Here is a 22,076-nt window from a genome sequence, read left to right as displayed (position 1 = left end):
CAGTCTGTGTCTGAGTACCTGCCCCTCCTTGTAGAAGCTAGCGATGTTCTTCCATTTCCCCTGCAGTCTCAAGCTGGGTGGGCTCAGATACCTTGTTACACTTGTCAGAAAAATGTAACCTTGAAAACCAGTTTGGGCTTCTCTGAGCCTTTAAATGACAAAAAGTCCTTCATCTAAAAGGTCAGTAGATCCTAGCAATGACCTAACCACTGACTACACTGAAATAAACCAATCTCCATGCTCTGCTACAGCTTCTTTCAAATATCCCACTTGCTAGTTCCAGTAAAGGATAGGACTTGTGTGGGAAATTCACATTTGCGAAAACCTTCCACATCCTATGAAGCAATGATAGACAACATAGATAAAGAAGCCAATGAATAAAGAAGAGGAAGGAATGTTAATAGAATGAATTTCAAAGGCTTTCTGGTACCTGAGGAAAGTAACAGTTACTTAAAATTAAACTTATCTGAAAATGTCCTCAAATTACTTAAGACAAATTACACTGAAGAGAAGAGCCACTTCCTTATCCTCCTGAATGCATTTGTTAGCTTTATTGAAGGACAACTGACAAACATAATTGTAATATATGTAAAGTATACAACGTGAGGATTTGATAAATGTGTACACTGTGAAAGGGTTCCACAATCAAGTTAATTAACACATTCTTCACCTCACATATTTATTTTCTTTTTTCTAAGAACACTTAAGTTACCCCCTTTTTGAGAGTGTGTGTGTGCGTGCATGCGCACACGTAGTGGGGGAGGGGCAGAGAGAGAGGGAGGGAGAGAGAATCTTAAGGAGGCTCCACTCCCAATGCGGAACCCGACATGGGGCTTGATCTCCTGACCTTGAGATCATGACCTGAGCTGAAATCAAGAGTCAGACGCCCAACAGGCTGAGCCACCTAGGCGCCCCGTGAGAACACTTAAGTCCTACTCTCTCTTTCATTATACAATACAGAATTATCAACTACAGTCACCATGTTATATATTAGACCCTCAGACCTTACTCATCATATAAGTGAAAGCCTGTACCCTTCTACCAACCTCTCCTCATTTCCCAGACCCCCGGCCTAGGACAACCATTCTACTGTTTCTAGGAGTCTGACTTTGATACCATGCAGTATTTATATTTCCCTGTCTGGCTTATTTCACTTAGCACATTTTTATTTTTATTTATTTATTTTTTTATTTTTAAAGATTTTATTTATTTATTTGAGAGAAAGAGAGAATGAGAGACAGAGAGCATGAGAGGGAGGAGGGTCAGAGGGAGAAGCAGACTCCCTGCCGAGCAGGGAGCCCGACGCGGGACTCGATCCAGGGACTCCAGGATCATGACCTGAGCCGAAGGCAGTCACTTAACCAACTGAGCCACCCAGGCGCCCACTTAGCACATTTTTAAAAGTATGTTTCCCAGCTCTCTTGCAACTAGGTAGGCATGTAACTAGTATTTGCCATTGGAATGTGGGCAAAGTGATATAGCCTATTTCCTACTATGAGCCTGCAAAATTCTCCATTTTCGTTCATCTGCTGCTGCGTGCAAACGATGCAGCGGAAGAGACCCTCCCCCCGCCATCATCTACCTGCACTGGACTGTGATGTGAGCAAGAAATAAACTTTTATTCTGTTAAGCCCCTCAAATTTTAGGATTGCATGCTATAGCAGTTGGTCAGGCCTCATTAATACAGACACTATATAAAAAAGCCAAACTAATTCTTAAAATCTGATAATTTGATTTGACTGCATTTATGGAAGATGCAACTGTAGGTTACCTACGACTGCACTTAGTGTGAAGTTGAAACGTAATGCAATGCTCTCGGCTTAGTGTTTCCCAAACTGGTCCTCAACAACGGGACAGGATTGTGAATAAAAGTTCTGTGCCCAAATTAGTTTGAGAAATGCTATTAAAGTCAATCTGGTTTCTTTGCTATGGGATGTCTCAGAGCTGTTAATATGCTAATATCCACTGTGAATCTGTATAAAAGGATAACGAATGTAGCATTTCCCTAACTTATTTAGTGAATACATAATTTAGCCAATACATTTAAGATCTACTCCCTTCCTCCTCCATGGCAACACCCATCACCATCCCCCAGAGCAATGTTCTGCAGAACACATTCTGGGGAACACTGCGTTGGTGTAATTTGTGTCCTATGGTTGATTAATCAGAGTTAGCACCAAACAGTTCTAGGCACCCCAAAGAAAATACCATTCTCTTATAAAGGGAAGGTTTTTCTTGTAAAAACACTAACATGTGCTAGCAGATTACTATGTACTAAGAAAGTTTTCACTGCTGAAATCAAGTTACCTAAGAAAGGTATCTTACTTAAAATGTGACTGAAATAAAGGCAGATACGAACTCTCAGCTTCCTATTTTTCTTTGTATCTCAATCTGCTATCAGTGGGGTCTGTCATATTTAATGATAACATATTCTTACGTTTTAAGAAGACAAAGTCTATGAAAACCGGCCTTGTTAACTATGAAATATATGTGTCCACTGCACAGTATCTTATTTACTTTTCTCTCTGTTATACTCATGCTTCAGGTTCAGTGTTTTATTTTTTTTAAAAGATTTTATTTATTTAGGGGCACCTGGGTGGCTCAGCCATTAAGCGTCTGCCTTCGGCTCAGGTCATGATCCCAGGGTCCTGGGATCGAGCCCCACATCGGGCTCCCTGCTTGGTGGGAAGCCTGCTTCTCCCTCTCCCACTCCCCCTGCTTGTGTTCCCTCTCTCGCTGTTTCTCTCTCTATTTGACAGAGAGAGAGAGAAAGAGAGACAGTACGAATGTGGGGAGGGGCCGGGGCAGAGGGAGAAGCAGGCTCTCCGCTGAGCAGGGAGTCACGGGCTCCATCCCAGGACCTTGAGATCACAACCTGGGCCAAAGTCAGACACTTAACCATCTGAGCCACCCAGGCGCCACCCCCCAATCTCATTCTTTTCACCTGCTGCCTAATATTCCTTATTAGGAGTGTATATGCCATTGTTTATTTCCCTGTTGCCCTATGTTCACTCTTACGCACATTCTACGATTAATGTTCATGTCCCTGCATCTTTGTATCTGTTTAGGAGCGTTTCTCTAGAGAAGAGGGATTCTTTTAACAGAAACACACACACACACACAAATTCTTTTTACAGTGACTTGCTAGACTACATTGCTTTTGTACTATATATACTTTATTTCAATTATGAATCTATAATGGATGATTTCCCACATTTCTCACAGACTTAAGACTGAAAATGGACTGTTATGATGGACACCTGGAAATTCATGTAAAGTAAAAAAGGTACACTATTCAATTCACTAAAAATAAATAAGTCATAAAAAAGCCCCAGACAGACTTACATCTAGTAGCGTGTGGAGATGCTGATCCTGGAAAACACTGTGTAGAAAATCTAAGTCCTTTTCACTGCAGTCTGTAAGTGCGTGAATTTCTTCCAGGCTGTCCAGGACCTGTGAGACTGCTCCTAAGGGGAACAAACAGAAAAGAAACAGCCAGTACAGAAAGTCAATGTCAAACTAACCTTTGTAGCCTCAATCTTGCATTTCAGAACAATGGACCAACAAACATAACTTCAAAGGTTCATGTCTTTACTGGATAGACTTAAATGAACTTCATATCGCTTAAGGATAGAGTATTTTCAGTGAGTTTCTGTTTGTCACAATGTATTTGTGTGCTTCTCATTTTTCAGAGTACACTGAAGCTGGTCTTACTTGAATTAAGGAAATCTGTCAACTATAACTGAGCTACTGGAAGATCTGGGTGCAGCAAGTTATACATCAGGAAGAGTGTGTCATTTCCACGACCCCATGATGTTTTAAAATATTATAGAACTAACACAGGTGAGCCTTTCGTACAAGTGTATCCCATCAAGAACTGAAGGTAAAGCCAGCTGTAGCTTTGAGGGAAAAACCTTTGAAGGATGGGTGCTCCTGCTGAGTAAAATAAGCTTCTTAGGATTTTTTTCTTTCCTTAAAGTAAGCTCCATGCACAGCATGGAGCCCAATGTGGGGCTTGAACTCAAGACCCTGAGTTTAAGACCTGAGCTGTGATCAAGTCGGACGCTTCACTGACTGAACCACCCAGGCGCCCCAGCTTTTTAGGATTTTTAAGGCTCAAACTTAAGTTAGCAAAGATCCCAATGCATTCTTTCTCCTTCCTTTACAAAGTCAAGGGAATCAAGTTGTTCTCAATCTGTTGGGCCCTTTTTATTCAAAAGACAAAGACAAAGGCTGAGTGTATTGACTGACACTTCCAAATACCACATTAAATATTAGGGCAACTCATTTTTGTAGGGCAAAGGAAATGGTAGTGTGATCACTTTCTTTAAATTTCTTCTTATAACCAGGAATCCAGAGAGGTATTAGTAGAGAAAGATATATACTGGGGAGCAACAAAGTCATTTACACGGCCTTAAAGAAATGATAAGCCTATTTGACTCTGCAGACAACGTGCACATACATACTCCAGAGAAAGAACCCTAAGAGGCTAGGCTTCAGAACATTAGTGTTTGAGAAATTCTAATAGTAAGTGCCTCATTACACGTGTAAGTCTTGGATCAATAGTTTCCAACCAGTGGTGATTTTGCCCCCCAGGGGGGACATCTGGCAGTCTGGAGACATTTCTGTTGTCACAACTCTGGTGGTGGTGGGGGGACAGTTTGTGCTACTATCATCTAGTGCGTAAGGCCTGGGGTGCTATTAAACATCCTACAATGCTCACGACAGCCTTTCACAAGAAAGAATTATGCAGCCCAAACTGTCAGTAGTGCTGAGGTTCAGAAATTCTGCTTTAGATAATGATAAAAATCTTGAATCTTTCTGTTCTCTATGGAACTCTATGCTGTTTCTGATTACTTTTGGTCTTGGACCTCATCCAATCACATGTACTTATTGGTGAGAATGTAAATTAGTATCACTTTCCCAGAATGCAATCTGGTAACATGTATCAAAGAGCCTTAAAAACGCTCCTGTACTTTGATTCAGTAATTCCATTTACAAAAACCTACCTTAAGGAAAAACTAGGAAACGCAAAAAAGACTTATGTATGAGGATATTTATCATATAAAAGGGGGGAAAATAGCAAATACTTAGAAAATGATTAAATATAGAACATCTATATAATGGAATATATAGCCAAATGGAAATTACTTTTGAAAAATTTTAAAGACATAGAGAAATCCTCATGATATAAAATTCAAGAAAGCAGAATGCAGAACCACATAAACTGTATATTCCCGATTATGACTGAAAAAAATACATATACAAACTCAGGAAAAAAACAGAATGAAATACACCGAAAGTGTAACAGCAGTGATCTTTACTTTCCTATTTATACTTCATTCTATTCTTGTCCATATGTTCCAAGTTTTCTACAACAGAAAAAACGTTGCTATATAAGTAACTGCTTTTTGCAGTATGATTTCATTATGTTAACAATTCAGGGTGTGAGCTACAAATCAAGTGGTTGTCCACGTGGAAATTACTGTGGCTTTTTTTTTTTTTAACAAATTTTGACTTTTTGAGATAATTGTAGATTCACATGAAGTTGTAAGAAATAATACAGAGAGATCTCATGTGCCCTTTACCCAGTTCCCCTCAAAAGTAACATCTTGCAAAACTCACACAACATCACAACTGGGAGACTGACATTGGAACAGGCAAGCTACAGAATATTTCCATCACCACAAGGATCCTTCATTTGGCCCTTCTATAACCATCCTCATTTATTCCTACCCTATTCCCCTCCTAACCCTTGGCAACTACTAATCTGTTCTCCATTTCTATAATTTTGTCATTTCGAGGATGCTATATAAATGAAACCATACAGTATGTAATCTTTTGTGATTGGCTTTTTTGACCCAGCATAACTCCCTAGAGATTCATCCAGGTTGTTGTGGGTATCCATGGCATAATCCTTTTTATTGTTGGGTAGTATTCCATTGCATGGATGTACCAAAGTTTGACCATTTATCTATTGAAAGGACTGTGGATACTTTCAAGTTTTGAGTAATGATGCCTACCAGGCTCTTGGTATTCTTTCACTGAAAACATTAAGTGGGTATTAAGTAGGATAAAAAAAGGTACAAGGCACAAATCAGTCATTTCCCTTGCTGTTCCTGAAAAGGTATTAACCAAATCCACTTCTTTCTACCTGTTCTTCTTGTGACTTTTACATCGTTCTGGGAGGGGGAAAAACTCTGGAAATTAGTTCAAAGCCAGCTCTCTCATCATCCCTTACTGAAAGCCTTGTAAAACAAGAGATGATGTGAAGAAATTAGTTCCAAATGTCCCATGGAACCCCTGACCCCAGCACATCATCAACAGCAGGGTTAAATGATACCAGGTTTATAGAGTCACTAAAGCCAGTTCTAAACTTCTGGACTTAAAACTGCAATGACAGAAATACCAACGAAATGTTTTTTTGTACATTAAAAAAATTCAACAGATACTACAGAAACCTAATTATCATTTTCATTATCTTAATGGAATCTTACCTAGTTTTTATGGTCTCTACCAGCATTGCTTATGTGAATACATAATCTAGGTGGCAGTTTATTAATACTATAAGATGAAAATAAAACAACCTTGTATCCTAGTGAATACCGAGATGGCAAGTCTAACCACTGGGAAGCAATTCTGGCTGTACCACTTGCTCATCTGTGAATCCCCAGAGCTCCACGCAATTCCTGTCCCACCAGCATGCATACTCCACAGGTGACCCTACATGTGTACTTGTTCACTCTTCTGTGCTATGAGGTCCTTATGGCATGTCTATATTTGATTCATTTCAGAACACCCACAAAGTATGCACTGAATTAATGAAGTTCTAAAGAAACATAATAATAACAACAGGGGCTCCCAGTTCTCGAGTGTTTATTATGTGCCAGGAACATCCTCAGGACAATGCAGTAAGGTAGATATGTTACCTGACCTTTCTAGATAGGGAACTGAGGTTCAAAGAAGGTCACAGCTAGAAATGGTAGAACCAAGACTCAGGCCCAGCGTGTCTGGCTCTGAAGTCTATGCTCTGCCTGACTTACTACACAAATTGGCTGTACTAGGAAACATGGGAGAAAGAGCGACAAGAAGCTACATGTGGTTTATGCATGGATATGGAGGTTAGAAAAGAACCTGACCCCTGTCGGGTCAGACAATAACCAAAATCTTTATTGAACATTCCTGCTTTTTGCCAGGTGCTAGGCAGGGGCTTCTGAGAAAACAGGTATGATCCCTGGCCTTGAGGAAGGGGCTCTCAGACATCCTATACCCTGAAGTAAATGATATACAAGAGGAAAAAACAAAGTGTTGCAGAAATAGGCTGCCGAGTGAGGAGCTGGGACAAACTTAGAGAGGAGGTGGATGAGCAGGAATTCAACACCTCCACCTGTGGTCTAATCTGCTCCAAAGGATGCAGTGAATGCTTTGCTGGAAAGCACAGAGGCATCTGTTATCTGGTGTTTCCAGGAGGCAAGACCCATCAGTTCAATGGGTCTATTGACCCTCCTTGGAGCTTGTCACGGTTTCTGAACTGATTTATAGTCTTATCTTGTACCCAAATGTGGTTAACTTTGTGGGTTTTCAATCATAATAGGAAGTATTTCCATAGCTGTACTTGAGCCACCTGTTTCAGTTTCTGAAAAGTGCCCCAAATTTTAAGTTTCTGAAATTAGGTAGGAAAATTACAGCTTTCTTCCATTTCTCCTTTATCTTTTACATTGAATAAACACATAGTTTTGGTCTAACCTCAAAATCTTTCTTTACCCTTGATCATTTAACACCTTCCATTGACCCCCCCCCCCTTCTAGTTCTGTTCTTTCTTTCTTTGGGTATGACCAGCAGAACGACAGAAAAACATTCTTTGTCTGATATATATGTATCATTGATACCTGCAGTTCAGTACCAAGCCAATCTAAAAGTCCCATAATTTCTCCATTCAGTATAAAATATAACTACATAGACACTTCTTTTCCATTGCTATTTGTTTTAAACACCGAGGCAGTAGTAATAATGAAGACAACATGACTTAACACAGCACAGCACACACAGAGGCTCTTAACTGCTCGCTATTAGTATTTATTTTGTGGATTAATACTGTCATAGCCAAAAGAACTCTTCACTTTTCTCAAAAACTGAAAAGGATGTGTTTTTTTTTTCCCCTATAAAGCCTTTGAATAAAGTTGTAACTGCCTTGAAAAAAATCAATCAATAAATAGCACATGAGTTCACCTCAGAGGGCAATCTGTTTAAGGGCAGGACTGTAGGTATTTTATTCACTTTTGTATTCCAGGCTGCACTTTGTTAGGGGGCTTTGTACAAAAGGACACAATGAAATGTGTTTGAGTAAAATGATTTTTTTCTGAGTAAATTCTGAAGAATTATAACTAACAGTTAACCACAGAAAACAGCTTATTGCACAGCCCCATTTCCTTAAAGTCATAATAAAATTATTTTGATACTTTTATTTGTATGTCAGTTTTTAACTTCCAAAATGCTTTTATACTCATTACCTTATGTGATTCCACAATAATCCCATCCTGTAGGCAAGTTTTTTTATACTTGGTAAACTGGAGGCTCCACAAGGTCAAATGACCTTGGGGCCGCAGCACTGAGCAGAAGAGCAAGTCCCCAAAGTCAAGTCTGTAACACTGAGTCCTTCTACTACAGATGGGCTCCTCCAGAAACCATGTTTCACCCTCAGCAACACATCTGAATAATTTACATTGGGTAATGAGAGGATATCCAATTTCTATCTTCTCTTTAATCTCAATTTTATTTCCCATATAAGGTTTATTTTTGTAGGCCTTGGTCCAAACTTTCACAATGATAAATTTATTAGAAAGTAACTAAGCCCTGCCTTCAGGATAGTATTTTATTTTAATTTCTGCACAATTCATTTGTTAAGCAAGTTTGTATCTAAAAATTAGGTTGATAATCATACACTTTAACTGGGAACATCAATTCATGTTATTTTTCATTTGTTTCAAAATGAGCAGCAGAGTGGTCAACATTACTACAGTGCACCCCTAAACACTTCGGCATCGATTTTAATACTTCTGTTTCTGTCTCGGGTAAAGTATACACAGAGTGAAATATACAATTCTTAAGTGTACCATTCAATGAATTTTGATAAATGTACATACTACATACATCTGATAACTGCATACACATATATGCAGCTATTTCAGTAACAAAAATTTGTACGTGTATATTTAAAAATTATATGTAGAGCTATAAAACCCAGTATCACTGAGCAAATTCAGCATCTGCATCTAGTCTGGCTTTTTCTGAAGAGTTAACCAATAGCCTCTTTCCTGTTGTATTAGCAATCCCATTTATACAACCCTGAATCCACAACACACACATTCCTATCACCCACCCAAAGCCCCACCCTGTAAGCACAACAGTGTTTTAAAAAAATCTGCTTACTAAAGTATAATTTATTAAGTTGAAATTCACCAATTTAAGTGTACATTTTCATCTCCTCAAAAAAGTTCCCTCTTGTCCCTTTGCAGTCAAATGCCTCCCTTCCCTCCCTGGACAACAGCTTTTATTCCCACTATACAAAGCAAATTCTGGTTAACAATCAAGTTATAAGCAATAGTGAATCCTGTAATGGACACTGTATTTTGGACTTAAGCATTGCACTGTATCCAATTCAAGCTATGAAAACTTACACATGGTGATAAATCCTTTAGATTCTTTTTGTATATAGTGCAGACATAGCAAAATTTAGTATTAGTTAAAAGAACTCTGCAAATGGATTCTATCAGAGTACAGATGCTATAATTCTAATGTCGTTATGCTTGTTAAAATGGTCTGTTTTCAAACAGCAGCATCATTGGGCACAAATTTGTCAAAGTAGTCTAAGTAACATTCTGCTGGTTAAGTGCCCATTCATATAAAACTTTACAACTAAAGAAAAGCACTACTTGATACCTCCAAGATGCTTTCATTTTTAAATGACAGGATAGGTCTACTTAAAAAAAAAAAAAAAAAAAAAAGGAGAGGTATGCTAAATCTGGAGAAACAAAAGCAGTTACAAAGAAGTGTCTCACACTATAATTGTCATTAACTTGTATGTGGTGGACAGCCTCTAAGATGGCCCCCAAGATCCCTGCCTCCTGGTATTCACATGCTTGTATAATCAAATCCCTTTCCTGAAGTGTGGGCTGGACTTAGTAACTCACTTGTAATGAAGAAAATAGGGCAGAAATGAGAGGATGTCACTTCTGAGATGAGGTTATAAAGACCGTAGCTTTTGTCTTGGGCACTCTTACTTGTGCCCTTTGTCTTTGATCATTCATGCTGGGGAAAACAAACTTCTGTGTTGTGAGCAGCACTATGGAGAGGCTCAACAGCCGGTAAGGAACTGAAGCCTATCAACAACCATGACAGGGAGTTTGGAAGAGGATTCCTCCCCCCATCGCCCACAGTTGGGCCTTCAGATGAGACTGCAGCCCTGGACGACTGCTTGACTGTAGTCTCATGGGAGATCTCAAGCCAGAGGCACACAGCTAAGCCACGCCCAGATTCCTGACCCACAGAAAGTGTGAGAGGATAAATCCTGCTTTGAAGGGATTCAATACACAGCAATAAATAATTAACATACGGTGAGATTTTTATATTAAATCAGCTGCAACTAGAGCTACAAGTAACAAATGCAAGAGAATGTGACAATGTACTCAATTATTAGCATCCAGATTTTCTAATTTATCATTGTCTCTTATATACTTCCCCCCACTAAACACAATGTAGAGGTAAAGATTTATTCTATTGTCTTAATTGAAATTATTGAAATAATTGTAGATTCATATGCAGTTGTAAGAAATAATACAGAGATCCCTTGTATGCTTTGCTCGGTTTCCTCATTGGTAACATTTTACAGAACTATAGTATAATATCATACCCAGAATAATGACATTGATACAATCCACCCATCTTATTCAGATTGCCTTAGCTTTACTTGTACTCATTTGTGTGTCTAATTTTTTTTACATACTTTTTACTTTAATCTCATCACATAATCAAATCATGTCCTTTTGTAATTAAAATTTAGCCATTATATGATTCTTTACAAATGATCTTTCTGATGGTAAAAGTTGCTGAGACACATGAATTCAGGAGTTCATTTCACAGCTCCATATTAATTAACTAAAAATTCAGTTAGTTATAGAGAGTAATAAAAACCGCTTATAGATTATGTAATCAAAGGAAAATTCACTTACCCTGAAAGTTTTCTTGAAAGCGAACTATAAAAATAAAATGTTACCCTTTCTCCCAAATTAATGTATTTGTGCTTGAAATGCAGATGTGAGATAATATTAAGTGCAGTTAAAATTTTAACACTGCCTATCTTCCTCTTATGAAAGTGAGAAGTTAGTATTATTTGTATGACAGTGCCTCAGGAAATCAATACAGCCACATTTTTATTTTATGGTCAGGCAGTGTTAAAATTCATAATCAAACATCTAAACACAAACAGCCAAGGAGAAAGTCAAGCTGCTTATGAACCATGCAAAGCCAAACACTTTTGCATAAAAGATAAAGCTTAGAGGAAAACAAAGGGATACCTACTTTCTGCTGCTAGAAGTCCTAGGAGGAAGGCAGCATATGGACAAACAACAAACAGTATGATTTTAGAGCAAGCAGGTTATCAAGCTACAGTTGGGCCCAGTAGATGAGCCACAAGAAGCACAGTCCCTCAGCTGAGCCCAAAGTGAATCCTTGTGTTCCACGAGCACATTCCCTGGGACTGTTAAGGATTTCAGTCATTAAAACACTGGGTTGGGATTCTGACTTCTTTGATTTGAAATATGAGAAAGGAATATTTCTACTTTGGATTGTTAAGTAACAAAGGAACGATACACTGTTGTTCATCATATGATTAAACTCAACAAATTCTAGTGAATATGTAATGGACTAATTTTGATAAAATAGAAAAAATAATCTCTTACATAAAAATTGTTTTACAATGTAAACAGCATACCTAAACATGTTAGACTCTTTAGATGACAGATCGGGAAAGGTATTATTTTTAAATTCATTTTTAAATTGTGATCTTAAATAGAATTTTGGGGGACCAAAATAGGATTTTAATTTTGTCAAGCAAAGTCATTAAAGAAAATGACCTACTTACCATTATTTCACAGAAAGACTAGAACAGGGATTATCTAAAGATGAAAAACAGACTGTCCTTCTTAAGAAACAGCAGTTGGTGACCTTACACTGTTTTCTCTTTAACCCCTCCTTCCCTGCCCCCTCACCCCCACCCAACAAACACAAGCTTGCTGACCATTTTCCTCTTTTTGCCACGGGCTTGCTAGAACTTTCAGGTAATGCTGGAAGGTGCTTTGTTTTGTATTGTAAAACAAACCCATGCAGATTTAAACAGAAAGATAGCAGAACGGTTAATGTCGGAACTTAAAATAAATGATGAGGAATTTAAGGATTAGAATTACATTGACAAGAATTGAGGCTTGAAATGAAAACATTAAAAAAATGAAATGAAAATGAAAATACTTTATGAAAGTGTAAAGATCTTATGTGAGTCCAGACAAAATATATAATAGGCTTTCTGCAACCAAGCATACAACCATTACTGTTGGTTGCAGAAAAGGAAATTTGCTGGTAGAGACCAATTTCATAAATGATGCTGATAAAATAGTACAGTGCCTCCCTTTAATGGCTTAGTATTAAAAATTAATCTTAGGAACATATGAATAATTCTTGATAGCTGTGAGAAAGTTACGAAAGTATTAGAATTTTCTTCAAAATGTTCCTTTGTCTTTGACTTCTGAATACATAAAAAATTTCCTTTTCATTTAGGGGAGGTGATCAGACACATACTCTGCATAATGATTCTTTTGTCTTTTATTCGTAGCATCCTGCTATTTAAAAATAGAGACAGCCGCTTGCATGTCAAATGAAGATACAGACTGCTTACAAGATCATTAAGATCCAGAAATTTCGGAAAAAGAAGGTGTGACTGCAGGAAAGGGAAGCAAGAGGGAATGTGAAACTGTGAACAACTAATTCGAGAGCTTGCAGGCTACCCGCAAGACAATGTGGGAAATTTCTTTTTTGTTTAAAAAGCAAATGCTGCAATCAGAAACTACTTCAACCATATCATTTACAGATTGTACTGAAAAACAAAAAAACTGGGTGATAAAAATGTATTTAACAGAAAATAAGCATGTTTATAACTATAGACAATTCCTTTCCCTAAAAGGAATTCTTTAACAGAAAGGGACACTTAAGAGCTCACTTAACTCTTGCTAGGCAGAAGTACATATTAAGGGGTTAACACTAAAGATTAGGTCTGTGAAGCTATTGCAAGGACCACACGGCTCTCCAGTCCCAATTCTAAAGATGAAAATGGTATTAGATGTTGACCTACAATCTCTCAATCTATTCCAAATTTGTGACTGTATCAGGTAGTCACAGTACGACATAAAACCATTTCTGGATCCACTCCCCCCTGATGGGTCTACTGTAAACCGAGTGTGAGGAGAGGAGAGGTATGAGCTAACACCAACTCAAAGGCTACAGGTGGAGGGAACAAAATGGACTGGGAGAGAAACAGACAGACATGAAACAACAGGGAGCATGGGGGACACACCTAGAAACACAACTACAGCCTTGCCTTTCACGTGGTAAGGGCTCTGGATAATCACAAAGTCAGTGCAAGAGGAAACCAGCAAGACCTTCTCTTCATAGAGTCTCTTTTCTAAGATTCCCATTTCTGATTGTTTTTGGAAATCACCTTTACTCAAAAGAGGAAGATTCACATCCCAATTGGTAAAGGTCAAAATGAGGAACTACACAGCTACTGGAATGGGAAACTTGATCCTGTTCTTTTCCACAAGGTGTAATAAGCACATACCAATTGGTAAGAAACTGTGTATGTGAAGGTTTGTGCACATACGTGTATAAACAGAGAGAAGGAAGAAGCATAAACACTGACAAATGCTCACAGTTCCAACATGAGAGAAGCATTAGCACATCCATTCTTCCTGGATTGCTAATAGTGAAAGACACACAACTCATGCTTTAGGAAGGGCCCTTGGCCTTGAGTCCCAATGGTAATACATGAATACTGAATGGGCAGCCCCAAAAGTACAAAAATCAAACCAACAGCCCAAAGTCAACCACATGGCAAATACTGAGTGACTCTAATGTCAGAAGGAAGAAAAGCTGAGGGCAGAGGACATATGATTCAGACGTAAATACGTACATACATCAGTGAAATTTAAAGAGTATAACAGACATATGCATGCATTTACATAAACATATAAATGGATACTGTGGATTTTTAACAAATGATCCTTGAGAACACCTCACTAATAAAATGGAAATCTGAGTGTTTTATAAAATAATTTTGTGAACATTGGTGGCTTTTCTTCCCCCCAGGAGTACCCATATACATTTCAGCCAAATAGGTAACTCTTCTTCTGTGTTCTTCTCCCCTGAATGCTTGTATATATGTGTTACAGACTTTATAAAAGAGAAGAACTTGTAAATTGTATCGAGAGATAAGTCACAAGACAGTTTACACTGAAAGATAAAATTAAAAGCAAGGTTGTCCCAAAGTCTGATCTGCTACGGTTGACATGGGGAATTTTTTTTGTTGGGGTATAAGGTACTCAGATCTAAAGATCTAAAGATCCAAAAAGACTGACCACAACGTTGGATTGGATGAAGTGCAATGTCGGGTCTGGAGTGGGGAAAGGGGAAGAAGAATTTCTGAAGTAAAAAGAAAAAAGTAAAATGTTGGTTTTGGAACAGCAGGGGAAAGCAACTTCAGTAGTAAAATTAAAAGGAACTAGACACACGTGGATGGGATTTGGTTGCTGACAAACTTCCTTAGAATTCCTTGGGGGATCTGACTAGATTCATAGGAAAGGAATGGAAGAGAAAGGATGAGACACCAAATGATTCACGCTGGTGAATGAATAAACAGTCCAATTACCTGAGGAGGTAGGGTCTTCGGAAAAATCTGGCAACTCTTCAGGAGGATCCCCGTAGAATGAGTTGAATTTGTGACTTGACACAGCTGCTAGTACCGCACCCTAAAACAAAAAGATGAAAAAAATGAAAAATACATAAATACAAAAAAGTTCAGTAACAAACTTAAGGAGTATTCAGAAAGTCAAACCTATAGGAGATGAGAGCTAGAAGAGGGGTAGCTTTTAAATGATTTTGGATTCCTTCAAATTAATCACATATGCATATACGAGGAGAACACTGTTGGGGACTGGGAAAGTACGTGAAACCATTTTCATCTCGAACTCAACATGTACCACAAAATGGAATATTCTGCAGTCAATATGAAATGATGCTGAAGGATGTTTAATAAAACAGAAAGATGCTTGGGCGCCTGGGTGGCTCAGATGGTTAAGCGTCTGCCTTCGGCTCAGGTCATGATCCTAGGGTCCTGGGATTGAGTCCCGCATCGGGCTCCCTGCTAGGCGGGGAGCCTGCTTCTCCCTCTGCCTCGGCCTCTCTCTCTCTCTCTCTCTCTGACTCTCATGAATAAATAAATAAAACATTAAAAAAAAAAAACCAGAAAGATGCTTGTGAATTACATAAAAAAGGTTTTAAAACAATCTATAGTATCTCATTTTTGAAAAAAAAAAGATTAATACAGATATAAAAGACTGAACATATGTCAAAATGCTAATAGCATTCTCTCTGGGAAGTAGGAATGAGTCATTTTTCTTTTTTAAAATCTTTTCCCCCCTCTCTTTTTGTTAACAATGACTATCTGCTACTCTAGCACAGTAATTCTCAATCAGGCTGCACAGCAGAACCAACTACAGGTGGACTCTTTAAACAGCACACATAGCTTCCCCTGATTCCTAGTTGAGAATTACTGTCATATTGAGTGCATGACACCCCTTTGGACTGCTAGACGGAAAAATGTGAGGAACTGTGTCAGTAACAAGAACAGCAATAAAAGTTATTTTGTGAAAGTGTTCAATTCTGCGAGTCGGTTAGGCGTGGGTCAGAATATCTGGGTATGTTCCTTGGCTCTGCCATTTTCCAGCTGCCTGATACTACTTGAGTTGATCATTTAACCTCTTGAGGTCTTTCTCAGCTATAATGTGAAAACATTAAAACTGACATACCTTACAGGATCATCAAAAGTCATAATGTATATGAAAATGCTTTGTGAACTGTAAGCCATTTTGTAAGTGTAAACCATCACTAGGCTTACTAATATATAGCTAGAACATGAGCACAGCCTTTTGCTGGTCTAAGTAGAATTGCTCATTTAGGTAGTTTAAGTATCGAATCACTAACGTAGTCTAAGTCTAAATTTTAAATATTGAACTCACAGATTTTTCTGAAAAGAAAGAAAAAAAAATTTTTTTTAAGAGAGGGAGGGGGCAGAGAAAATCTTAAGCAGGCTCCATGCCCAGCATGGAGCCTAACACGAGGCTCAATCTCACAACCCTGAGATCATGACCTGAGCCTAAATCAAGAGTCGGAGACTTAACTAACTGAGCCACCCAGGTGGTATCCCCCACCTTTTTTTTAGAAAGAGAGAGGGAGATGGGGGGGGGGGAGAAAGATAAATTTTTTATGTGTGTAGGCATTTATTAAATATATGAAAACATTAATAGAAACATGTTTCCACAAAGTTCATTTTTTGGGGGGGGGCATGTTAGGGTTTCTTTCCACAAATATACATTGAAATGAACTGAATTGAATGCAGAAAGGGAAAGGCAAAAAAACAGAGACATGATCTTGGTGATACCATTCCAGGCAACTTTTTAGTTTTTTTTTTTTTTAAAGATTTTATTTTTAAGTCATCTCTACACCCAACATGGGACTTGAACTCACAACCCTGAGATCGAGAGTCACATGTTCTTCTACTGAGCCAGCCAGGTGCCCCAACTTTTTAGATTTCTGAAAGTCTAGGGTTAATGCATGAGAGGTCCTTACGTGGAATCTTATAGTCAGCTACCATGATGAAAAAACAGCACTAAATATTGAGTTCTTCTTTCTATAGTAGAAGCTTATTTCATTTCACATACATACATGTTCCCTAAAAGCTGGGTGGGAATGGAATTTTTATATATCAAAAGTTTCCCACACACTGAAACTAAATTTTAGAGCTGCTTTATTTTTCTTTCCAAATGAAGTTCAACTGAGTTTCTTAATATGTTGAGTTTATGTTTCAGGGCCTGTTCTAGCTACTATTGCGATCAAGATCTAGAAATACGTATGCCAGGAAAGCACTATTTAAAAGAGCCTTAAGAGAGGTAAATTCTTTTAAAACAATAGTAGCAAGTTCCTAATTTATCTGTCTTATGGTTAGCAGTTTTCTTTATTTAGTTCTCTAAACTCAGTGGCTGCATGTGGTTCGAATATTCAATGCAAAGCTATTATGTAAAACAGCAAGATGGTTCCAAAACAGTTTATCGATTTATAGAATTATAACCTTAGGGGATGATTCATTCTAAGAGTCTCCTTTTGCATGTGAGTAAACTGAGGTCTGGAGAGGTTTAGCTGCCAACTTAAGAGATAAAATCAAGCATAGACGGAATTGAGGTCCTCTGACTACTCTCCCAGTTCAAGGGTTTTTACTATACCAGGGGTCAAAAATCTTTTTCTGTAAAGGGCCAGATAAATATTTGAGGCCTGCAGGGAATATGGTCTCTGTTGCAACTATTCACCTCTGCCATTGTGGCATGAAAGCAGCCACAGACAATATGTGCATTGCTATGTTCCAATAAAACTTTATATATAAAAATAGGCTATGGGCCAGATTTGGTGCCCAGGCCATAGTGTGCCAACTCTTGTACTACACTATTGCTATGAAAGAGACTGTGGGTACAACACCATCGGTCTAGATTTTATACAGGTAGTTCTTCACACTTCCCAGTTTATTAAATCCTTGACAAAGAAGTTTTCTACCTACTTTAATTTAGAAGGTATACTTAAGTATGTTCTGAAATACAACAATCGTGAGTTAGGAAGACTATTCACAATCTGCTAACAGATAACAGACATTAAAGATACAATTTTGTACTAAGCAAATTAGGCAGATTCTAAATTCAAACAAAAAGAGAACTGGGGTTCCTGGGTGGTGCAGTTGGTTAAGTATCTGCCTCTTGGTTTCGGCTCAGGTCGTGATCTCACGGTTGTGGAATTGAGCCCCATGTTGGGCTCCGTGCTTAGCACAGTGTCTGCTTAAGACTCTCCTTCTCCCTCTGCCACTCCGCACCGCTCTCTCTCTCTCTCTCTCAAATAATTAAGTAAATCTTTTAAAAAAAGAGAGAGAACTATAAGTAATTCTCAACTCAATCCTAACTATTGTTAATATGTCAAACATCAAAAGGGAATGCTCCCAGTTAGATGACTCTGGGTCTCATTTAAGGAAGTGGAAAACAAGAAAATGGTTAGCTCAGACTTCTGCTAAGTTAAACTACTGAATGCACTTAAGGAGGTAACACAGTTATCAAGAAAGGAACAGGAGAGGGGTGCCTGGGTGGCTCAGTGGCTTAAGCGTCTGCTTTTGGCTTGGGTCATGATCCCAGGGTCCTGGGATTGAGCCCCGTGTCGGGCTCCCTGCTCAGTGGGGAGCCTGCTTCTCCCTCTCCCTCTGCTGCTCCCCTTGCTTGTGCTCTCTCTCTGTCAAATAAATAAAATCTTTTTATTTATTTGACACAGAGAGAGAAAGAGCACAAGCTGGGGGAGCAGCAGGCGAGGGAGATACAGGCAGAGGGAGATGCAGGCTGAGGGAGAAGCAGACTCCCCAGTGAGCAGGGAGTCTGATGTGGGGCTCGATCCCAGGACCCTGGGATCATGACCTGAGCTGAAGGCAGATGCTTAACCAACTGAGCCACCCAGGCGCCCCTCAAATAAATAAAAGCTTAAAAAAAAAAAAAGAGAGAAAGGAACAGGAGAGTGAATACAGATGAATTGCTGACTTGAAGACAACAGCCAAAAGCCAATACTCCCTTTTTGGTGCCCCGAGCTCAGAAACAAGCACCATGAAGTCTGATAGGCACAAAAGCAGGGAGGTACACTTTAAAAAGCCCAAATACCAAACAAAAGTTTTGAGATGACATGTAGAATAATTGCCTTTGCACCCAAGTGGCAAAATAACAGAGTCATACTGTAATATACCAAGGGGGCAAAACCCATTACAAGGTTATACAAATACTCGTGTCACATAAGGATTTGAGAAAGGATCATCTTATTAGGGTTCAGAACACTGAACTCAAAGCCCTAAAAAGGGTGAAGAAGAACTTGGAGAGGCTGAGGCTGAACAGAGATGACCAGAAGGCTGGAAAACCATTTCAAGGTAGAAATGTTAAAGGATGTGGGTTGATTACATGTAAGAACTGGGTCCTCGATGATGGTGGTGGTGTTGGGTGAGACGACTGATGACGTTTGAGCTCCGGGTACCTCCCCTACAGTCACAGGCAATGCTGTCATTCGGTCTAGTCAGCACAGCCTAGGTGCACAGGGTACTCAAATGGAACTCAAATGCAGGTCTAAAACCGGGAATTTTATACCATTAAGTCAGGATATCTGATTAAAGGAGGCTGTGCTATCTTCTCTGCAGAAGCTGAACGATGAGACTTCTAAGTGTAGTCGGTATGACTATCTTTAAGAGCAACTGCACAGAAGAGGTATCTTAGGAATCCTTTTGGGTCTGTGTAAAAGTATTTTATAGAGACGGTCTTTTATTTTTTTTTATTTTTTTATTTTTTTAAAGATTTTATTTATTTATTTGACAGGGAGAGACACAGCGAGAGAGGAAACACAAGCAGGGGGAGCGGGAGAGAGAGAAGCAGGCTTCCTGCGGAGCAGGGAGCCTGATGCAGGGCTCGATCCCAGGACGCTGGGATCATGACCTGAGCCCAAGGCAGACGCTTAACGACTGAGCCACCCAGGTGCCCCTAGAGACGGTCTTTTAATGTACACGGTAACTTTCAAAAGCTAGACTGCCTAACTTAGGAAGTAATACATTCTATATTTCAGAATCAGAAATTAATAGAATTGCTTTGTAAAATCAAGAGATCAAAATCACTTCAATTATTACTTATGTAACTGTTCATACCAGGGTAACAGTTTTCAGTTCTCAGAATCATTGGTGCCTTTTGGATAGCAGACTTGCTGCTCTGAGTAGCTGGAACCCACAACTTGCTGTGCTAACTTCCTGCATCTGGACCCCTCCTCACTACAGGAGAGGACTGTATGTAAATGCTGGCTTTCATTAGGGTGCAAAGGGCCTCGAGAAATCCCAAAGTTAGCTCTTGTTGAATTAACAAAAAAGGGAAGACTGCCAAAAGGCAGCTATTAAAGCTTCCCGGTTGACCTCTCAAAAGGCGATGTTCAGGTGCAAGCATTCTTGGAGGTGCCAAGATTCCAGATGGTGCTGTACAACAGAACTTTCTGGGATGATGGAAATGTTCTATACCTGTACAGTTCAATACAGTAGCCATCAGCCACACGTGGTACTCAACACTTGATACGTGGCTACGGCAACTGAGAAATCAAATGTAAAATTTTCTTTGATATTAATTAATTGAAAATAAAATCACCACATAGGGCTAGTGGCTATTGCATGTATAGTACATGTCTGTAAAGTATTGGACAATGGCATTCCCAAACAAACTTTTTCTAGTTCTGCAAAGTTCAGGAATTGGAGGAACCGACTGATAATTCAGAGAAGCATACAGGCTATACTTTTGCAATTTGCAAAATCAATAAAGGAAAATTATAGAAAGTTATCAGAAATCTCCCTCACTTTCTCTATGTACAGTGTAAGGAATAAATGGTTTTATCCTCTAAGTTGAATCACATGGATTCAACTCACCATCTCCTGAACTGAATGCAATAAATTTACCCAAATATAGAATATTGCTTCTACTTTTTTTTTTTTTTTGAGAGAGATAGAGCATGTGAGTGGGGGGGGGGATTTGGGGGAGGAAGGGGCAGAGGGAGAGAGAGAATCTTAAGCAGGTTCCATGCCCAGTATGGAGCCTGATCTCACGACCCTGAGATCACAACCTGAGCCGAAACCAAGAGTTGGATGCTTAACTGACCGAGACACAGTCAGTTGTTTTTTTTTTTTTTTTTTTTTTACAAAATTTCTTCGACATGCTTCACTGTAGGGAAATTTGCTTTCTAGAGGTAGAGATAATTCATGAAGCAAAGGAGATGATTTCTAGAACAGATTCTTTCTTGAGCCTCTTCCCTAGAAAAGCTCAGACGCTGACACACATTCCCCTAGCACCCACCTTCCCAGACCTGAGTCCTTGCTCAGTAACTCCCAAGTAGACGGCACCCAGGGTTACAGTACAGGTGTGTCTCCTTAAGAGACCCCCCCCCAGAGCACAGATTTTCTAGACAGTCTACATCATAGTCTCACGCATCCTAATATTCAATTTGAGAAAATACGATTCTCATATCTAGTCTTGTACTGAGGCCTATGGAGTTTATTAAAGGAAGTATTGTTTGTAGAGGTTTATTTTTTTTTTGAAGATTTATTTATTTATTTGACAGAGAGAGACACAGCGAGAGAGGAAACACAAGCAGAGCAAGTGGGAGAAGGAGAAGCAGGCTTCCCGCTGAGCAGGGAGCCTGATGCGGGGCTCGATCCCAGGACCCTGGGATCATCACCTGAGCCGAAGGCAGACGCTTAACGACTGAGCCACCCAGGCGCCCCCAGTAGAGGATTTTTTTTTAAAGAAAAGTATTAACATTCTAGAGCTTAGTGTAAAACAAAAAGAGGGGGAAAACCCAACATCTGAAATGTCTGGTAACCAAAATGAGAAACACAAATTTTCCACTGTCACTCAAAGATGTAAAACAAAATAACAAAAGAGAGGAAAATAAAAAGAAGTGTGTGATAATTCAAATCACATGCAGGGTTCCATTAACTTTTTTTTAAATCTACATGTGAAAGATGGTCTGAAAATGATGTTCAACGCTAACTGTTCAAAGAATTTTCTCATTAGGGATTTATCATCTCCTGTAGCCTGTTGAGAGGTTAAATGCCAAAATGAATGTACAAATATGGAAAGAAACACTTTCTGATTGTTGAGTATCGA

The 22,076-nt window shown here is 39.0% G+C and overlaps 1 protein-coding gene across 13 annotated transcripts in view; it reads right to left on the bottom strand.

Annotated features, from left to right (window-relative positions):
- Positions 1–22,076, bottom strand: part of CASK (calcium/calmodulin dependent serine protein kinase) — a 343,515-nt gene that overhangs the window by 78,176 nt on the left and 243,263 nt on the right. For 9 of the 13 annotated variants that reach the window (XM_078064623.1, XM_078064622.1, XM_078064628.1 and 6 more), the window contains exons 10-12: positions 14,972–15,071; positions 11,578–11,595; positions 3,346–3,467 (exon numbers count right to left, since the gene is read on the bottom strand). In XM_078064623.1, coding sequence (XP_077920749.1) covers positions 3,346–3,467; positions 11,578–11,595; positions 14,972–15,071 — 240 coding nt within the window. The remainder of the gene's footprint in view (positions 1–3,345; positions 3,468–11,577; positions 11,596–14,971; positions 15,072–22,076) is intronic. The other 4 variants (XM_078064625.1, XM_078064627.1, XM_078064634.1 and 1 more) reach the window with 1 other exon arrangement.

The sequence above is a fragment of the Halichoerus grypus genome, chromosome X (assembly GCF_964656455.1).
Source record: "Halichoerus grypus chromosome X, mHalGry1.hap1.1, whole genome shotgun sequence".
NCBI lineage: Eukaryota > Metazoa > Chordata > Mammalia > Carnivora > Phocidae > Halichoerus > Halichoerus grypus.
The sequence above is the reverse complement of the archived record's forward strand: the minus strand, read 5'-3'. Positions and strand labels throughout refer to the sequence as shown.